General features: G+C 38.0%; 1 protein-coding gene across 2 annotated transcripts; it reads left to right on the forward strand.

Moving 5' to 3' along the window:
- Positions 1–9: 9 nt before the first annotated feature.
- FBXO9 (F-box protein 9) lies at positions 10–19,075 on the forward strand. 2 transcript variants are annotated; one of them, XM_030945866.1, is made up of 13 exons: positions 10–264; positions 4,044–4,117; positions 5,100–5,258; positions 5,688–5,745; positions 8,231–8,330; positions 11,460–11,590; positions 12,791–12,905; positions 13,425–13,543; positions 13,814–13,904; positions 14,904–14,999; positions 15,732–15,825; positions 16,522–16,676; positions 17,703–18,272. In XM_030945866.1, exons 3-13 carry the CDS (start codon positions 5,112–5,114, stop codon positions 17,809–17,811), a joined length of 1,215 nt encoding a protein of 404 aa, XP_030801726.1. In that variant the 5' UTR covers positions 10–264; positions 4,044–4,117; positions 5,100–5,111; the 3' UTR covers positions 17,812–18,272. The 2 variants fall into 2 exon arrangements, with proteins under 2 accessions (XP_030801726.1, XP_030801725.1); XM_030945865.1 differs by having other exon boundaries at positions 47–264; positions 4,040–4,117; positions 17,703–19,075.
- The last annotated feature ends 389 nt before the right edge of the window (positions 19,076–19,464 follow it).

The raw sequence follows: 19,464 nt of genomic DNA on the forward strand, positions 1-19,464 counted from the left end.
TCGCGCGTCGTAGCGGCCCGCGCGGGAGGCGGCGCTCTGACCTGGCGGGTTTGCCCGGGCCGTGTCCCGCCGCTCCCGCCGCCGGCCCTGCTCGCCGGGAAGATGGCTGCCGTCCGCAGGGCCCGCAGGGACTCCCGCTGCGTGGTGCGCTTCTCCGACCGAGAACTCTGCTAAGTGCCCCTCGCGGGCAGGGAGGACACACGGATCAAGCGGGGGAGCAGAGCCCCCGGGACGGGACAGCGCCGCCCGCGCGTCGGCAGCATGGTGAGCGGGCCCGGGCGGCGGGGGCTCGGCTGCCGTGCAGGGACGGCAGGGCGGAAGGGGGGCGTGCGTGGGAGCGGCCCCCTGGCAGAATTGCTGGCAGGCTGCCCTGCCCTGCCCGCCCCCGGGCACCGGGCGATGCTTGTGGGAAACGTGCCATGATCCCGCCCCGCCGCGGCTTGCCCCGGCCGCCTCCCGCAGAGGGTATTGATGAGTGGGGCTGCTTGGTTCTGGAGCGATCTAGCCCTCCGGAGGAACGCGTGAACAAAATCCCTGTGTCATTACAGGGGAGCGTGCCCTTCCTTTCCCTTTCTTCCCTCAAAAATGTGGTGGCATAAAGTCACTCAGTAATTTAAAGGACTCTGTGGGCCAGGGACTCGAGCTGAGTTTGTCATTTAACATATCAGAAATACTCTTCGGTTCGGCATTGCTTTATTGACTGCGCCTCAATATGGATTCAAGTATCCATGATGAGAAATCGATCATTCAAAGTTAAACCATTTCTGTCACACAGGAGCTGTTAAAATGTCTCACCACGGTTATAAAAACTCTTGGTTTTGAACACAGTGTTGTTTCTACCACATTTACAGAAAAATAGGGTGGCTTTCTCATTTTTTTATAAAATCAAGAGGAATGTTAGCTGGGAGTCACTGTTTTGCTTTGCCATGCTTGCTCCTCCCTGAGTTCTGTATGGTTCACACATAACACAGCCGTGTTCAACTGGTGACACTCAGCTTCCAACTGTGTCTGATCTTGGTTTTATTTTGCTGAAACAGAGATCAGAACTATTAAAGGTCCCGACGTTACAGACAGTGGGTGGTTAATGTACTCGGAGGAAATCAGCATGCAATTATTGATTGCAAGACAAAACTGAGCTGTGCAAATAAACTAGTTCTGCATTTGGCAAATGGTTTCTAAAGCTTTGCAAGCGAATCAGAATTGAATCTACTCAGCTGACTTCATTTTTTATGAGTTGCTGCCTAAATCAGATGTTTACTTTTGACGTGTTACCTTTTGGTGGCTTGATAGACTACTACTTTCCTCATGGAAAATTAATCGAGCCAATCAGCCATTACACAGTATGATGTCTTCCTTTCAATCAGGACGAAGTCACTGTTCCATGTGAGAGCTTACTTGTATCAGGAGAAAGGCCAGCAGCACAACGATGAACTATCTAGATTTATCCCCTAAGTAGCAGTTAGAGCACAGAGTTCTGTGAATTTTAGAAACTATAAGTGCAATGTAAGTATTCTCAGCATGGGGGCAAGGAGCCAATTTGTGCACGTTGTGAAGTGCTTTAGGTGTGATCTCATGAGCTGTCTGCTGGTGAAGGTCCTTGCTTCACAGTACCTGTGTTTACTCACTTGTCCCAGCAAAATCATAGGGTTTCAGCAGGTCAGATAAATAGTGGAAGGTTGTCAATAGACATCAGTTTTCCAGCTCATTCCTATGCAGTAGCAATGAATTCATTGCTTTACCAGTAAGTTCAGAGGGCTGGCAGTTTAGGCTGCTACTACTGCCACAAGACAGACCTTTGATATGAGAGATTGCAGGTCACACATGCCTACAGTATAGGGAAGGTAATGACAACACTTTGGTTGTAATTAATTTCATGATGGTTTTTGACAGCTTTTAGACTGTAGACCAGGTCTTCATAGTATTTTTGAGTTGAGAGCATATTTAAGTTTCAAAGAGCATCCAATGACATTTTGGATGCAGTTGGTCCACTACCGTGTCTGACTGTGACTCAGAAATGAATAAGTAGGGCAGCTGAATGGAGAGGAGGGGTTGAAAATCAAGAGCTGAACAGATTAGTGAAATATAAAGTTTTTGAATGAGGTAAACTTCATCCAGCTTCCTAACCTTCTAAGTAGTTTCAAAGCTTAAATCAGTTTGTTTACAGACTTCAGGAGTTAAAGGTTTTAATGGGCGTGGCTTTATGCACCAGAAGATAGTTTGTTGATTTAGTTCAGAAATTGGTAATTTCTGCATTCTGCAGATAAAACCAGGCTTATCTGCCCAGACTGGAGAGCTGCCTGGACATAATTCAGCTGCAAAGCAGAAGACCTGCACTCTGCACAGACAGAATTAGGCCTTATTTCTGTCAGCCCACTGCCATAATAATGCACTTACAGACACCCATTTCAGAGCTAGCTCATTCCTAGGCTGGCTCTGCTTGGCCAACAAAATATTCCTGGATGCTAATAATGTGGTAGGACTGTCACAACTCATAGGGCATTAACTGCCTGCAATTAAATTCTGGAATCAAAGCCCATTAAATTTCCAAGTTATTTACTCCTTGCTGAGATGTAATGCCACTACTGTTTTATAGTGTTCTGGCTCACCTGTTTCCTCTACTGGGAAATTAAAAATGTACGGAAATTAAAAATGAGAATGTAGAAGTAGATGCAATATCAGTTTATCTTCAGCCAGCCAACCATGTCTATCAATTGTAAATTATAAATCATCTGAAACCTCAGTGAAAACACTTTTACAGATGACAAACCAGTATGTTTATGGTTGTTGGGGAATCTGAAGACATGTGCTATCTCTGGGGAGGTGCTTGTCACCAAGACAGAGAGATTAAAGGTTGCCTTCCCATCACATTTGGTAGTATTCTGTAGTTTGATCAGAACTTCCAAGTGCTCTAAAAATGGTATAAATTTTCTGAGTACAAGAATGCTTTGATTTCTGCACTTTGACTGTGCAGGAAGTAGAGATTTCTTTTTCAGAGCTTGGTAGAATCTCACTGACAGAATGTCACTTCAAGTCTCTGAGTACTGAGTACAATAGGAAGGAGTGGGAAATAAAACTTTTTTAAGTAGTTGTGATAATCTTAATATTAGGTTTGCCTGCTTGTAATCTCACTTTGCATAATCTACTTGCAGAACTATAGATGTGAATTTCAGTGCAGAATGGTAGAAAAACTGGTTTGCTTCAGCTGCAGGAAGAACCTTAAACAACTGTCTTAGTTGAGATTTTGAGGTGTTTTTTCCCCCTTACTGGCATCTTGCTGTTGTTGTCATTGTAGTGGCTTCACACTAATGCTCAGAATTAGTTTTCCTTTGTTTTAGTATAGACTCCATAAATCTCAGTATATTTCACTATAATAATTATTTTGCATATTTTTAAGTTTTCCTCTTAGACTAGCTAGCTTAACTTCCTATGTAGAGCCATGTTAGATTTAGGCAAAGGTCTTATTTCAGGTTTTATTTGTTTAACCTGTCTCGCAGCTGTACTGTAAATAAAACCAACCGTCAAGCTCTCATGCTAGCTTTTTATTTTATTTTCCAGTACATTTCTTGTTTAGTTTCACAAGTATTTTTAAAGTATCTATTGTTAATTCAAAGCACTTTTGTGCTCTTGCAAATTTTAAACAAATCGAAACTACTGCTTATCTTTACAACGAGAAGATAGTGATTAAATTTTAATTTGTTGGACAAAGGACATGATTGTTTAATACTGAAGTTTTTGCTCTGTGCTTTGACACAGACGCGGTGTATTTAGTCAGGTATGCTGGTGTATTGCAGCATGGAAGCCTTCAAGTGATACACAACTAATCTGTGTTGGATTAAAATGCAAACCCCATCTTCATTGAATATGAAATTCATTAATATGGAAGTACAACTGATCTCATTAGTTTTAAAATTAATTTTTATCATCAAAAGGGAAGTATGCTTAATTTTATTTTTAATGTGTGTCCATGACAGTTGTTCTTGTGAATGTGCTGTAGGGACTTATGCAGACCCTATAATGACATTTGACTGCTCTTTACTAGGCAGAAGCTGAAGAAGATTGTCACGCTGATTTGGTAAGAACTGATGATAGTGAAAGATCTGGTGAAGCAAATCTTCAGGTATGTCTCTCATGCTAGTGGGTTTTTACAAACATAGTACTGCTTTGATTTAAACTGCATCACTTAATTTATTTACCACACATTTGTTGATCTGACAAATGCTTAATCTTCCTGCCCCTCCAAAAGTGAGGTAAATTTTGCATTGTGTTCCAAGTGTCAGATTCAGTCTCCAGCTATCTGTGTAGATGAAAAGAAAGCTTGTGACAGATCTGGAATTTCTTTGAAGAGCTGTAGAACATGGACAGCAGTTTCTGTGATCAAATTCCAGGTTAACTTGTCACTTTCTACTGGACCAGAAAGCTGATAAAAGCAGTGTAGTAGAAAAGTGTGTTCTCCTACAAGACTAGATTTCTGTGTAGGTGCTCCCCAGAAGTTGTGATGATTGCAAGAGACCTGTAAGGTGTAATTTCAAAGATGCTCCCAAAAAAGGCATGACAGGAATTGCAACTTGTATTATTTCACAGAGCATAGTCCATACTTTTTAAAAGAGAAAGAAGTAAGTCTTACTTGTATATTATATAAATTGCCATCTTGAATGTCAGATAACTTAGAATGCTTGTGTACAAAAACCTGGATTTTCTAAATTTTAATATTAAGAGCTAATTGATTTATTGCTTATGATAATTCTACGTGAACAAGAACAAACAAGATCACGTCTGGAAAGATCACTTTTCTGTGTAATCTTAGGTCATAACCATAGTACTAACAAGGATTTCTTGAAGCATCAGTTTTTCTTCTGAGGTGAACAGTCCAGAAAAAAGCACTTTTGTTATTGAATGAGACTGAACAAGTACTTGTGCACTTTTTTGTTTTAATTTACCATAAAACAACTGCTAACTCTCTGTGCCTAAATTCCCTGAAGCCATCTAAGACTTGGAAAGCATAGTTTTGAAATTCTTTTGTGTTTGTGCTTTATAATTTCTCCTCAGAAGATATACTGTCTGAATATGTGATACTGTGTAGAATTAATCATGTTTTTTAGGCAGAGCTTCAGATGTTCAGAGCTCAGTGGATGTTTGAGCTTGCCCCAGGTGTGAGTTCTAGTGGGTTGGAACCTCTGCCGTGCAGAGCGTCATCAAGAGAACCTGGACTAAAATCTGTCGATGCCAGGGGAAAACAGGAGATAGCAAAAGAGGAAAAGGTACAGAAAAATTGCATAATATCAAGGTTTTATTTGTCTGTATTACTGTTCCACTATAACTTTTTTAAAAGCTAATGCTGAATTAAATCTGGAGAAACAATGGAGGTTATTATCTCATTATCTCCATACTAATGTCTACATAATCCTGCAGTGATTTTTCTAGTCTTTATGCTTGCCTTGGTGTCACCTTCACAGTCTGCTTTCTGAAAGACTGTATGTAAGGGGTGAGCAGCAGGAATACAGATAGTTTGGCAACTGGGAATTTCAGTCATCTTATGTCTTGTAGCACATGAGTATGTCTTATCTATGGACTTATTTTGATATCTCTGTCATAGGTACAGTAGGTAAGATCAAAAATAATTCTAAAAGTCAAGTGATTTTGCACTTTATAAGGAGTTAAAGAACTGCTCTGTGTAATTTATTGTGCAGGCAAAAGAACTTTTCCTGAAGGCAGTGGAAGAAGAACAAAATGGGGCCCTTTATGAAGGTAATATGAAAGTCTACAATGAACACCCTTATTGTAGAGAAATTTAACATCTGTGATTATGGGCAAATCTTCATGGTGCCAGTGAACCTAAACTATGGGCTAACAGTGGTTTGAGAGCTCCATCATTCAGATAAGCAAACAAACATGCCATAGGAGGAACCGTCATATCAGTTCTAAGGTTGAGGTAAAGTAAAAATGACATTAAGGAAGGAATTTCTAACTTTCAGTCAATATAGCAGTATCTTAGAATGCCTCTTTATGTGACTTCTGCAACTTGAAATTAGCGTAATAATTAATCAAGGCAATAAACTAATTCCTGTGCTCACAGTTCTCATCATTCTGCTGTGAACAAATCTACTGCTTTAATGCATTGTTGTTTGGTTGTGGGAGGGTTTTTTTTCTTTTTTTGGAGAGGGCTTTTTGGGTTTGGGGGTTTTTGTTTGTGTTTTTTTTTATTAACACAGCACGCTAAATAGCTTTTTCAAGAATTCCTGCAATGAACATTCAAATCTGGTAGTCTTTGAGGTTTGTCATAAAATATTTAAGGTGCTTAGCTTGCTTACCTGCACGCTTGCTATCAGTACTAGTAAAAATGGAAATTAAAAGGTTTTTTTCCTTATATTTAGTTTTCAGAGTCTAGAGAGTAACAAGACTGTTCTGACTTCCAAGTCCTGTAGTTCAGTAGTGGAGATACCAATTTTCTGTTTCTTTCATGTGAGAAAGAAAGCAAAGCAGAATGTATGTGCCATCCTGCTCATCCACCAGAGGGCTTGGCCACTGTGTTTAAAGTGCAGGTGCAAAATAATTCAAGATACAGAAATCTGAGAGAATTCCGGAAGTTCCTGAACTCAGCCACCTGCTGAATACAAAATTTTCTCTTCACCATGGGAATTTTTCCATCATTTTCAAGGGAGTTCTGGTTGTTGTTTCATATCTCATATTAACTGAGAGAAATATGAGTCCCCTGTAGTTAATAAAATCAGTTATCTCAGTTTCTAATTTGTTACGTGTTTTTACAGGGCAAGATTACTTTAGGCTAAGATATGGTGGGTGTTTGGTAAAGGATTAAATGCACAGTAAAAAATATGTCAGAACTAAAAACCTGGTACATATTTAGGAAATAATGTAGTGGATTGTGAAGGTTCTTTCTGAATAAATTAAAAAAAAGGTGAGGAAAGCAGTCTATTTAAACATAGTGAGTATAAAATGAAAGCTGTGGCTTCATCTGCTTCAGTGCACTCCTTGTATTTTGAACATGGCAGGAAAGAAATCCTAATATCTAACAGTTCCATTCACAAAAGTGTTTCAGACATCTGGATTGCATGAATGTGAATTCATCTTTCTCAATTGAATTTGATTTGAAACTTAGAGAAACTAGACTGAACTATTTCTACCCATAGATCTGTATGATCTAACTCTTTATTCTGAAAAAGTACATGAGGTTTTTTGTTTAGATCTATATGATCTATGAGACCTTAGGGGCACGGTCCTATGCCAGACACAGATATATTACTGAGCACATGTTGGGACATCTGTTTTCAGACCAGGATTTTACTTGCTGACCTGCCCCAGGTCACCAGAATCGAAACCTGCTTCTGAAATCTGCTGATACCTGCTGTTTGTGAGACAGTTATGTGCTGCAGCTTGTTCTTGCTTAAGTACAGTAGAGGCCTTGTCTACAGGATTAAATGCTAAAATTGAGACTGATCTCTATTTAGCTAGCTTCTGGTATTTCCAGTCCTCAACTGCCAGGGAATACTATTTGTCAGTCACTGGCCCTGACATGAACTCAAGGAAATAGGAACATTAGCTAGTCCCAGATTCGAGTTTCTCAGACTCATCAGACAAATTCTGAGCTCCACACTGACTGATGTTTTATTTGAGTTTTGGTTTTAAGAGTCCAAGCTGAAGAAGAATTGCCCTCTGATCTTGGTATCACTATGTCACAATACAAAGAAACATATACATGCATACATGATTTTACTATTGTCATTAAAATAGATTGAATGTGCATACATCAAATTAATTTAAATAAAGAAGGATTCACAGACCTGACTCAGGAGGAAGACATTCTGCAGCTTAAATAACAGTTTGTTGCCACAGTGATTTTCCTGAACCTCTTTCTCTGCGAAATCTTTGCAAGTGCCAGGCACCAAACAACATCAGGAGCTCGTAATGTTCTAGTGTAAAATTTTCTACTCCATAGTTAAGTTTGTGGTAATTAAGGTAATTCTGTAAAAGCTGAGCTAACTCTTTATTCTGAAAAAGTACATGAGGTTTTTAGTTTTGAAAACAGGTCTTTAATGTTCCTCTCTTCTGTATTGAATTTAAACCTAACAGTTTAGACTAAACAAGCTTTCCTAGGCAAAGGCATTTTCCACGTTTTTAGTGCTTTAAGGTGAAACTATCTCTCTGAAAATAGTCCTTGCTTTGATAAGCTAGTATGGACATTGGCTATGTTTGAGCATTAAACCTTTATTTTCAGCCATCAAGTTTTATCGTCTAGCCATGCAGCTTGTACCTGATATAGAGTTTAAGATCACCTATACACGGTCCCCAGATTGTGATGGAGTTGGAAAGAGGTGGTGAGTATGAAATTTTACTAATTAAGTGCATAGGAGTACTAAAACATGACATTTTTTTATCTGAAGGATATCAATATTCTGCTGTAATATGCAGTTGTAAGTCTCTTAGTATCTGGAAAACTTACCCACTCTCACTTGAGTAGACTGTATTTTCCAAAGACTGTAACAAACTTGTTTGGAGCTAGCAAATGTCAGGGAGAAGGATTACAAATAGTTACGGTGTTACTTAATAAAAAAAAGCATCAGTCACTATTTTGATTTTTGATTTTCAGATTTAGGATGATATACAAAGTTGTAGATGGCAAAAAGATGAATTAGATAAAGCTTCATACTAATAAAATAGGCATCTTAATTAAGCAAAGGAATAATCTGTTCTTGTGCCAACACAGCCAAACAAGAGCATTTTCAGTAGAGTAATGCATTTAGAAGCTCAGAGACTGCAATCGGAGTGGGCTAGTCTTTCATCATTACACACATCAGAATAGCCTTAACCTCAGTGCAGTGGATGTGCAGTGACTTAGGGCTGCCCTAACTTGAGCCCAAGACTCATGTTTAAGAGGGCCAAAACTTCTGTTCCAGCCCCTGCAGCCTAACATAGACAAGTTTATGGAACAGCTCCCCAAATTCTTGCTTACTCATAGCAGCTATTGGTGCTCCCGATAGCTGCATCAAAAAATCCAGAGTTTTAACATGGAGCATGAAAAAGGAAAGCACAACTGTATCACTGTGGTATTACTAGCTCAGTCTTGTTGCCCCAGGACAGTACAGCTCCAATGCAGCTGTTGACTTAATATAAAAGAGTGCAGGATGAGCTAAGTGCTTTATTTCCATCCATTAGTTTCATATCTGAATGTGTTGCTGGCATGAAGTCTTTGCTGTGCATTTGTGCACTAGGAAATCTACTGGATCATGCGCTATAGTCATGTAAAAACCTTTTTTATAGGGTTTTTATAGGGTTATTTATAGGGTTATTTTATAGGGTTTTTATAGGGTTATTTTCTTACTTTAGCATCATTTTCACTACTCCATTAAGACTCTCTGACCTGAAGTTGGGCAGGAGTAGTCCTTCTGGAGGGTGGGAGGGCTCTGCAGAGAGATTTGGATATTCTGGATCAATGAGCCAAGGCCAATTGTGTGAATTTCAGCAAGGCCAAGTACTGGATCCTGTGCTTGGGTCACAACAACCCCATGCAGAGCTACGGTCTGGGGACAGAGTGGCTGGAAAGCTGCCTGTTGGAAAAGGACTCTGGGGTCCTGCTTGATAGGACGTTGGCTGAACATGAGCCAGTGTGTGGCCAGGAAGGCCAGTGGCATCCTGGCCTGTATCAGCAATAGTGTGGCCAGCAGGAACAGGGCTGAGGCCACACCTCCAGTGCTGGGTCCAGTTCTGGGCCCCTCACTGTGAGAAGGACATTGAGGGGCTGGAAGTGGACTCCAGACTTCCCTGGAGTCCAGGGAAGGGCAATGGAGCTGGTGAAGGGTCTGGAGCACAAGTGCTGTGAGGAGCAGCTGAGGGAGCTGGGGGTGTTTAACCTGGAGAGGAGGGGGCTCGGGGAGATCTTATTGTGTCTACAACCACCTGAAAGGAATTTGTATTGACGTAGGGGTTGGTCTCTTCTCCCAAATAACAAGCGACAGGACAAGAAGAAATGGCTTCAGGGTGTGCTTTGGAGTGAATATTGGGAAAAAGTCTTCCCAGAAAGGGTTGTCAAGCACTTGAGCAGGGTGCCCAGAGAAGAGGTTGAGTCATCATGCCTGGAAGTATTTAAAAGATGTGACATGTGGCAGTTAGGGACATGGTTTAGTGCCAAGTGAATGGTTGGGCTTGATGATCTCAGAGGTCTTTTCCAACCTAAATGATTCTACAATTCTATGGATTTTTATTTGGTTTTTTAAGTGTTGCTGTACTGTTCTGAGCACTTTGTGGCAGTGAGGGAAAAACAACCCATAGTCTCAACTGTTACGCTGCTGTTTAAAAGCAGTATTTGCAGAGATGTATTTCTTGGGAGAGATTTTAGTTTGTGCTTTCTGAATTACTGTTGTGGGTGTTTCATACAGTCTTTATGAGAAAATCAAATTACACAATTAGATTTGAAAAACCAGTTTACAGTGTGGCCTGTAGGTGCTGGGACTGACCGTCATACTCATCAAAATAAAGGAAGGTATGTTCAGTGCAACTTCCTCCTGTAGTCTTAGGACAGGCCCAAACATAATTGTCTTCTTTATTGTACTTCAAAACCCATTGGCAGGTCTACCAGTTGCTTGCTTATATTCTCAACTCATTCTAATAGCTTGTTTAGAGTAGAATTGAACAGTATTAAAAAGTGACTGTAAGATTTCGTAACTAGCCATATACCAAGTCAGGGAGAAAAACATGGTTTGTGATGTGCTCAAGGAGTTTTGTGTCATTTCTGGTTATTTGAGGCAAGCAAGCAGGCAGCTGTTAAAAGATCATATTATGATATACAATTTAAATTTAGATTTCTTTTATTAATGTGGTAATGTTCTTTTATCACTTAGTAATTCTTCAAATTTACTGATGAGTAGCAAGCTTGTTGTTTCTGTTCTGCTGTTTTGTTCTGGCTCCTGAAATTTATTATTTCTGCCTATTTACAGAATGGGTACAAAAGTAGTTTTCCTTCATTACTGTTGAATACACCCACCAAGGATCACTCTTCAGTGAATAACACAAGCGTGGAAAATAATCCTTAATTGTTTCCAATATCTTACATCATGAGAAGGATTACAAAATACAACTTTCATTAACAACACTTTATTTCCTGCATATGCCTTATCTTAGACAAAGTAAAAGATGAGATTTTTCTTTTTGTGAGGTCAAGAAATTCTTCAGTAACTTCAATAAAAAACTGAAATACAAAACAAAAAACTGGGATGGGAATTTAATGTAAAAGCCCCAGTTGTTACGCTCAGAGCCATTCCAGCAATGTCTTAATGACCTTAATCATAGTTCAGTAGTTGTTTTATTGAATGATGAAATGTGATTGCTTTAAAAATGTGCAGGAAACAACTCTATTGAATGAGAGTATAGCAGTGGATTGATGCCAAGATGAGGACATCTGTTGGTATGTTTTATCCAATATTACAGTGTTGGCATTGCCCCTTTTCTAGTGTTGAGGATAGCAAAGAGGATGACAAAATGGCAGATCTCCTGACAGATTTCCAGCAGCAGTTAACTCTTCAGGAATCTTCAGTCAAACTTTGTCAGCCTGAAGTTTATGTCAACCAGACCCACATCTCAGGTAAGAGTTAAAATACTCTGTAAACAGAGTTGAGAGGCAGAATTAATATTCATGTTTCGCTTCATTAAATATTTCTCTCCTTCATTCAAAAGTCACCTTTAAGAAGTGTATACATTATCTCTTTATTTACTTCTGTAGCTACGAAGGAGAAAAAATTATCAGCTCGGTAAACAAATGTTATTCTCATACAAGATCTTGTCTTTATCACACAAGCTTTTTCCATTTAGTATTTCTGAGTAGAATTTTCAGGATCAGAGGCATACTTAAAAGTAGCAACTTCTAGGAATGGACTTGCTGAAGTAAGCGTATTCCAGTCTTCCTTCCAGTTCTTTTAGTTTGGTTTGCAAATACAGTTACTACTACAATTTTTAAGTGTGAGTAAGAAACAATTTTTTTGTAGATAATGCATTTTTACATTTCTTGATTTCATCTGATTCTGTATGAGATTTTTGCAACAAGTATGTTTTCAGGGTCAGAAAGACTAAATAACAAAGCTAGAAAGTCTTTTGAAGGTTAATGACTTTCAGTGCTTCAGTTCTAGGACAGTTATCCTGAGACTTCCTTATGAGATCTAAATTACAGAGAGTGTATATGAGCTATGATCTCTCTTAAAAACAGATAGCTTGGTTCTGCGTCCTAAATTATCAGTTGCACCTTGAAATCTTGGCCTGATCTCCTTTGATCTGGTCAAGGGAAGAAAATAAAGTAAGTGAAGCAAATCAAAACATAAAGAAAACAGGGTTTTAAACATTATTTTAATAACTGGTGCATTGTACACTTGGGAAAATGTATTTTCTTTTTTTACCAGTAAAGACAAAATGTTGCAGACATTACTCTAAAATGATCTCAGGAGATGTGTCCTTGGAGCAGCAGTGTTGGTCTTTCTAGATTTGTATTGTTCTTACCAGCCAGTCCTGTGTTATAGTATCTTTTTTACTGACGTTTTTATAGCAGGAAGAAAACTTAAAAAATCACATCAGCTTCAGAAGTTAGTAGGCTAAAGGATCGAAAGGATCCTTTATGGACATCACATCTTATCTATAGTGACCTTTTAAGTTAGTTTTTTTTTTGTTCTTTGGCATGGGGCTACAATGTGAAAAGTAGGATTTTTTAATGGAAAGTCAAAAGCCAAACCTGGAATTGTGAATAATCTGTTGATTTACAGGTTGCATCTAACAAGGATTTCTTTTCTCTCTTTAGCGTTGCCTATGGAAGTACTAATGTACATTTTCCGATGGGTGGTTTCAAGTGACTTGGATCTGAGATCATTGGAGCAATTATCTCTTGTTTGTCGAGGATTTTACATTTGTGCCAGGTATTGTAGATAATTTATCTAGAATGAGGCTTCTCTTTTTGCACTAGTACAGCCTGCTTTTCCTTCCCATGAACATTTTCGTGTTAAGCTCCTCACAGTGCTAATCAGTTTCTCAGTACACTACTAAATGTGAGATAGATTACTTTACTGTAATAAAAATCTAGCAGAAAGTATTACTTTTTCTATTTTGTTTGTAAATTAGTGTTTAAGGTTTGCAGAACATTGTTGTCATGCTCATACAGCCACACAGAGATGTGCAAGGCTGCTGCAGTGTTGTGGTTCTGTACTTGAACGAAAATGACATTCTGTTCCTCAGTTTCACTGGGAAGAGGAAAAAGCTTTCAAACTCTCCAGGATGAAGTAAATTAGTCAAGGGTTTTAAATTATGAGCTATTTTTGTTCAAGAAAGTTTCTTTTAGTTGCATCCAAACTAAGTAAGAGAGTGTTACTTTGATATATAAAAGCTAAACAGAGTTTGTAGGGAAGTTATGGGGTTTGCTTTTTTCTTGTTTTCACTAGAGATCCTGAAATCTGGCATCAAGTCTGTTTGAAAATATGGGGCAGGAGCTGCAATAAACTTGTTCCATATGCATCTTGGAGGGACATGTTTTTGGAAAGGCCTCGCGTTCGGTTTGATGGTAAGCTGTACTTTAGGAAATAGTTGTAACTGTGTGACAGAAACAGGTTGGGTTTGATGTTTGTGATGTTGTTAGACCTAGTCTGAATTTGTTTGTGCATTTCAATTTGTAGAGTATCTGCAAATAGAAGGGAAATGTGCAAGGGATGAAAATAAAAACTTCCATGTATCTAAGTAACAAAACCATACTCAAAAAATTTAGATTATTGGCTTTTTCATCATAAATACTTTACGTTCTTAGTTTTTGTTTGTATATCTTCTTTTTCTGTAGGTGTATATGTCAGCAAGACAAAATACATACGTCAAGGAGAGCAGTCTCTTGATGGTTTCTACAGAGCATGGCACCAAGTGGAATATTACAGGTAGAGCTGTAGTACAATGAGTGAGTGAAATGTTTCTCTCTTAAGTTCTTTAAATCCACCCCTGGCTATCACAGACAATAATCATTCTGTAAAACTGAATGGGGCTGCTGCAGTGTGTAAAGCAATGTGTATTTTTTGAGAATAGGTTTTAGAAATAGAATCTAATAATAGAATTCTATGATAATTAGAAATGAGTTTAGAAACATCTTTCATGCTCACTTAAACCATGTCACATGGCGAAAGCTTATAACAGTTAATACTTACCTACAGATTTCTTTCCCTAAACGACTTTTGCTTTACATGTCTGATACAACACATGACACAATTCAGCAAAGAGAATACATGTGATTATACAAGAGCAGTCATTTAGCATATGTGTAATCAGTTGTAAAAATCAACAGGCTGAGCTTTCTCATCTTGCTGTAAATACCTTGCCACTTGTTTCCTCAGCCTGATTTTTTGCTGTTGTTCATCTTGCTGCTCCCAGCATTTGTTTCATTCTGCCATCTCTTCTGAGGCTGGAAACTGTTCATAGAAGCCATTGAACCTGATGGCTATTGCTCAAACATTAACACAGTACTTGAGTACTGTAAAAATCCATCAGGTTCCTGAACCTGAAAAAGTCCATAGGACAGTACTAATTTTGTATTGATACCGTAATTGAGATTTTGTTGCATTGGTCTCAGAGGATATGAATGGAGAAACTTGGAGGTCAGTTTTGCTGCCAGACGCCAGTTTTAGCCACCTTGCTTTGGTAGAGGTGACAAAACTTCATAACTCTTTATAACTTCCTCTTTTAATATTCACAACTCTCTTTTGATTTCTGATCTCTTTTTTTTTCTGTTATGTGTGAAGAAATATGTTTTCAAATGCTATTACTAATTAAGTTCTAAATCCTTCTGGGTAACATCCTGTGATTTTAAAAGCAAACAAACAGAAAAAAAAAACAGGAAAAGAATATATTTTCTAGGTTTGCATTGTACAATTATGTTTTTGCAGGTATTTGAGATTCTTTCCAGATGGTCAAGTTATGATGCTAACAACTCCGGAAGATCCTCAATCTATAGTTCCTCGCTTACGGACTAAAAACACAAGGTTATTGAAATAAAGTATTTGGCTCTGCAATTTTCATTTTGCTTTTACCCAGCAATTTCTATTTACTTTTGTCTCAGATTCTATATCCCATCTTAGCAAATCAATGTTATTTATAAGCAAAACAATGTTATTTATATTGTGTTATAGATGTTTATATTTCTCTCCTAAGAACTACAAAAAATTTTGATCTTTATGCAAAGATATCTTTCATTTTAGGGTCCTGGTATTGTAATTAGATTTCCTTTGTGGATTATGTGATTTGAAATTTTTAAGGCGAGTAGATGGAATAATCCATTTAAAGATACTATTTCATTACTGCCTGCCTTCTCATACTTCCGTAACAGAAGGAAAGTGAAGATTTCAGTGGGATATGTTGCAGTTAGTACTTTTTGATGTTTGGACATAAAAACATAGGAAATCGTTTGCAACTTCAAAACAGGTTTGAGCTGTTAACCAGAAATCTGTAAATATTTAGCAGTAGGCTGGGTAGAACCAACTAACTTATGTTTACTGTCCTGTTTGGAAAAATTAGAAGCAAGTTTCCAAAATGTTTTCACCATTTAATACCATTGATTAGGCTTTACTGAATGGAAATAAAAAATAGTTTCTATCATTATGCTGTGTAGTCAGTTTTTGTTTCATTGCTGATGCTTGTATTATAAGAACATCACATTTTTGAGACACAGAATATTTTTATGTCCTTGACATTATCCTCCTTTTTTAACCTTCCAGGACAGATGCAATCTTGCTTGGCCATTATCGCCTTTCCCAGGAAACAGACAATCAAACCAAAGTATTTGCTGTAATAATGAAGAAAAAGGAAGAGGTAGGTAGAAAAATAGAATAGAGGAGAAACAGATTTACAAGATTTTACTCAGGCTGAGTGTTTTAAGGGACCCAAAGATTTGCCTCACACCAAAAAATTAAAAAATTAAATTAGCTTTTAAAAGGTTTAAAAATAAAATATAAATAAATAAGCATGGTGATGTCACTTATATTTGTCCCCAAATCTTAATAATTTATTAGGGCAGATAAATACCTGGTTCAAATTGAAACAGTTGTTCTCCTCCTTAGTTTCCATTTATGGTGCTAATAGGTGTCAACATCATTAACGAGAAAGAAGGACGAACAGGTCATTTTCTGAGAACAGATTTGACTGTGTGCAGTTATGTTCCACAACGTTTAGTAAAACTAGATAAACAATATTTGTTAGTTGAACTCTGAATTATTTGATCCACTTACTTACAAATTCTTCTGATGACCAAAATGCTAGTCAAGAAAAACTGTTGAAGAGGAAGTGTTACAGTGACTATGCACAGTTGGGTGGTGTCCTGCATGCTTCTTTTGCTTTCTGTGAAAACTTCTTCCATCATTAACATACACATTTTATGTATTTTGAAGGAACAGTAGTACTTGTTTTTAAGTATGAGAGTTTTACCAATGTGGTCTCACAGTTACTTAGGATAAATAGTTGCACAATATGTTCTTTGTAGGTCATGAAACTTCTTATTTCTCTGTACAGAAACCAGTTGATTACCACAAATACAGGTATTTCCGCCGAGTTCCTGCTCAAGAAACCGACCACAGTTTCCATGTAGGACTACAGTTGTGCTCTAGTGGGCGCCAGAGGTTCAACAAACTTGTGTGGATACATCATTCTTGTCACATCACTTGCAGGTGAGTAAATGGAGAACAAGAGCAAAGAAAGATATTCAACTGTAGAATTAAAGGTGGCATTAATTTGTCCAGTATTAAGTAGAGAAAATGTAGAGTCTGAGACTTTGGTGGCTTTAACAAAATGTAATGAAAACAGTAACTGGTCCTGATTTGAAATACATAATGAACTTTTATGTAAAGAAATCCCAAGATTTTAGTAACCTGTTTTAATGATAATAGGAAGTTTCCTAAGTAGTGTAACTGTAGTTTTTTAGCTTTTTAAAGGATTTATACAGAGTGTTTGATTTCAGAACTGAATCAGGGTTTGAATGACTTAATGTGCTGTTAGTGAGGGGGTATGGAAAGTATGTATTCATTAAGATATATGTCTTTTCCACTGTGGATGTGCAGACTAAAGATGTCTGTACTTTTCATGTGAGAATTCTAATGTTACTAACTATATAATTCAGCAGTGCAGAATATGGGCATGTGACCAGCCCTTCTGATCACTTGCCAGGCAGGAGCCATGGCCACTGTTCTTGCATCTGACACTTGAAATTACTGGCAAGTTGGCTTTCCAGATGTTTGATGTTGGCAATTAGGGTGGATTTAGTCCTTGTCTTCCAGTGTTCTTAATAGTCAGTGTTTCTATAGGAACACAACTTAGCTATTGAGCTGTGACAATATAAAATGCAGGAAATAAACTACTTGGGGGTTGAGAGTATAGGTAACTTCCATAAACAGAAAAATTGCTTTTGTAAAAGCTAGTGTTGTCATACCTAATTTATATTGCAGACATTCTTTTCATTCTGTACTGCTCAGGTCTTGGAGCTCATAATAAGAGTGGAAAGAGAAAGTGGTTTCTTAGGTATGAGTGTAGAAGTGGATTCTGTGTAGTGTTACTCAGCTAAAAGTCAAATGCTTTCAGAACAAGACATTACAAAAGACACTATTCCAACTGTAGTTTGATGCACACACTGTACTATGGAACATAGGGACTCAAACAGCAACTTGTGTCTCATTTAACTTTTACAACGCTCTTTGCAGATCAACTGGTGAGACAGCTGTTACTACTTTCGACATTGACAAAATGTACACCCCTTTGTTCTTTGCACGAGTGAAGAGTTTTACTGCATATTCAGAAAAGCCGCTCTAAGAAACACCTTCTCCTCTCACAACTTTTGCATGAGTAAAAGGTTGTAGCTAATAAGCACTTAAGTTATAAATGTGTATATATTTGGAGCATTTTAAAATTCTGGGAAATTTCTTGAAGGCAGTATGTTCTATTTGATTGTGAATTGCTGGGATTTTGTTTTGATTTTTGTTTTGAGAAGCTTATGAGTGTTAAACACCTTTTATCTGTGATGAGAATTTGATAAAGTTTTGTTTGTTGTGTTTTTTTAAAAAAATATTTTTAAATCAGTTTGCTTAAAATGTGAATCTTCATCTGCCTAGACACCAATTCGTTCAAAAGGAATCAGTAGGAAAATCTCACTGTTCATGGGACAGTGTGTATGGTATCTGCTGAAGACTTGAAATGTGAAAAGGGAAAAAGTTGTCATCTGTTAAACTCTGTGATTTAAAAGAACTTCAAATAAATGTTTTCTTTAAATTAAACTTATTTTCTTTGCCTTTAAGATCTGGCATTTTGTTGACATCAACCTTAAGGAAAAACCGTCAATGGTGAGCAAGCACAAAATATAAAATTTAACTGCAGAGGTGCATTCCCACCAATGCAGTGGTGTCAGTTGGTCATCAGTGTAATTTGATCTTGGTAGGAGTTCAGTGGAGCCTGCCTTCTCCATGGGATGTGCGTGGAGGGGAGAGGGATACAGGCAGTGAGTTGTTCCCTTGTACTGTATGATGAGTTTGCAGGTACGTGGCCCCTGCTTGGGCAGTGTCACAGCGTAGGGGTGAAATGGTGGTGTGTACTGCTTGTGCACAGGTAAGCAGGGCTCACTTGGACATGATTGTCACCTGCTACAACCCATCACCTAACCTTGCCACACATGCTGTAAACCCTTTGAGCATTTGTTTTACTAAATAAATTTTGAGGCTGCTGTAGATGTTCAGGTGCTGTGTACTGCTAATCATGAAGTGTTCCTTGAGGTCTGGTACAGGTACTGTATGCTGCTTCTCCTGCATTTATCGCTTGGGGGTGTAGTGCAGACATTGTAATGCTGCTTATTATGTGTGTATCTTGGATCCTGGAAGAACTGAAGCTTTTTACTGTAGTTTTTTTTTTAAGCCATTTTGCATTATTTACCTTTGACTGTCTTGTTTCAAAGTACTGACCTGGACTTGAGGACTAAAATATGGAAGCTGTGGAAAGAGCTATACTTGTTCTATAATTTATAAACTGTATCTTTGCAAGGAGCTACATGATTAAAAAATACATCAATAAATTATGATTTTGAACATGCAATCCCTTGCAATTTCTTATTTTCCCAAGAAATTCTTATTGTCATACAGTTAATGGTGATTAGTTATGAGTTACTATGCATAAACTACATGCCAGGCAAGATTGACAGGTAGAATTAACCTCTTAATGACTTTTTATTACACTACTTACAGATTATCTGAGAAGAGTAGAGAAGTTTTCAGGTACCTGAGTTCTCAATAAGGATGTGTATATCTGAAAGCTGATGATGATTCTAGCTACTGTAATAAGGCTCTGCCTACAAGACTTTGGTCTGCGTCCCTAGACTGCAGTTTCACTTATCACTTCATAAACAGAATGTTTAATAAAGAGTCTATTGTGTTCTCTTTACTCAAAGGAAAAGCAGCTGCTTAGAATATTGCTTGAGGT

This window comes from Camarhynchus parvulus, chromosome 3 (assembly GCF_901933205.1).
Source record: "Camarhynchus parvulus chromosome 3, STF_HiC, whole genome shotgun sequence".
Classification (NCBI taxonomy): Eukaryota; Metazoa; Chordata; class Aves; order Passeriformes; family Thraupidae; genus Camarhynchus; species Camarhynchus parvulus.

Coding starts and splice junctions, on each gene's coding strand:
- FBXO9 (XM_030945865.1), top strand. Junction 12,906..13,424: donor GGATTTTACATTTGTGCCAG/GTATTGTAGATA, acceptor TGTTTTCACTAG/AGATCCTGAAATCTGGCATC. Junction 13,544..13,813: donor GCCTCGCGTTCGGTTTGATG/GTAAGCTGTACT, acceptor CTTTTTCTGTAG/GTGTATATGTCAGCAAGACA.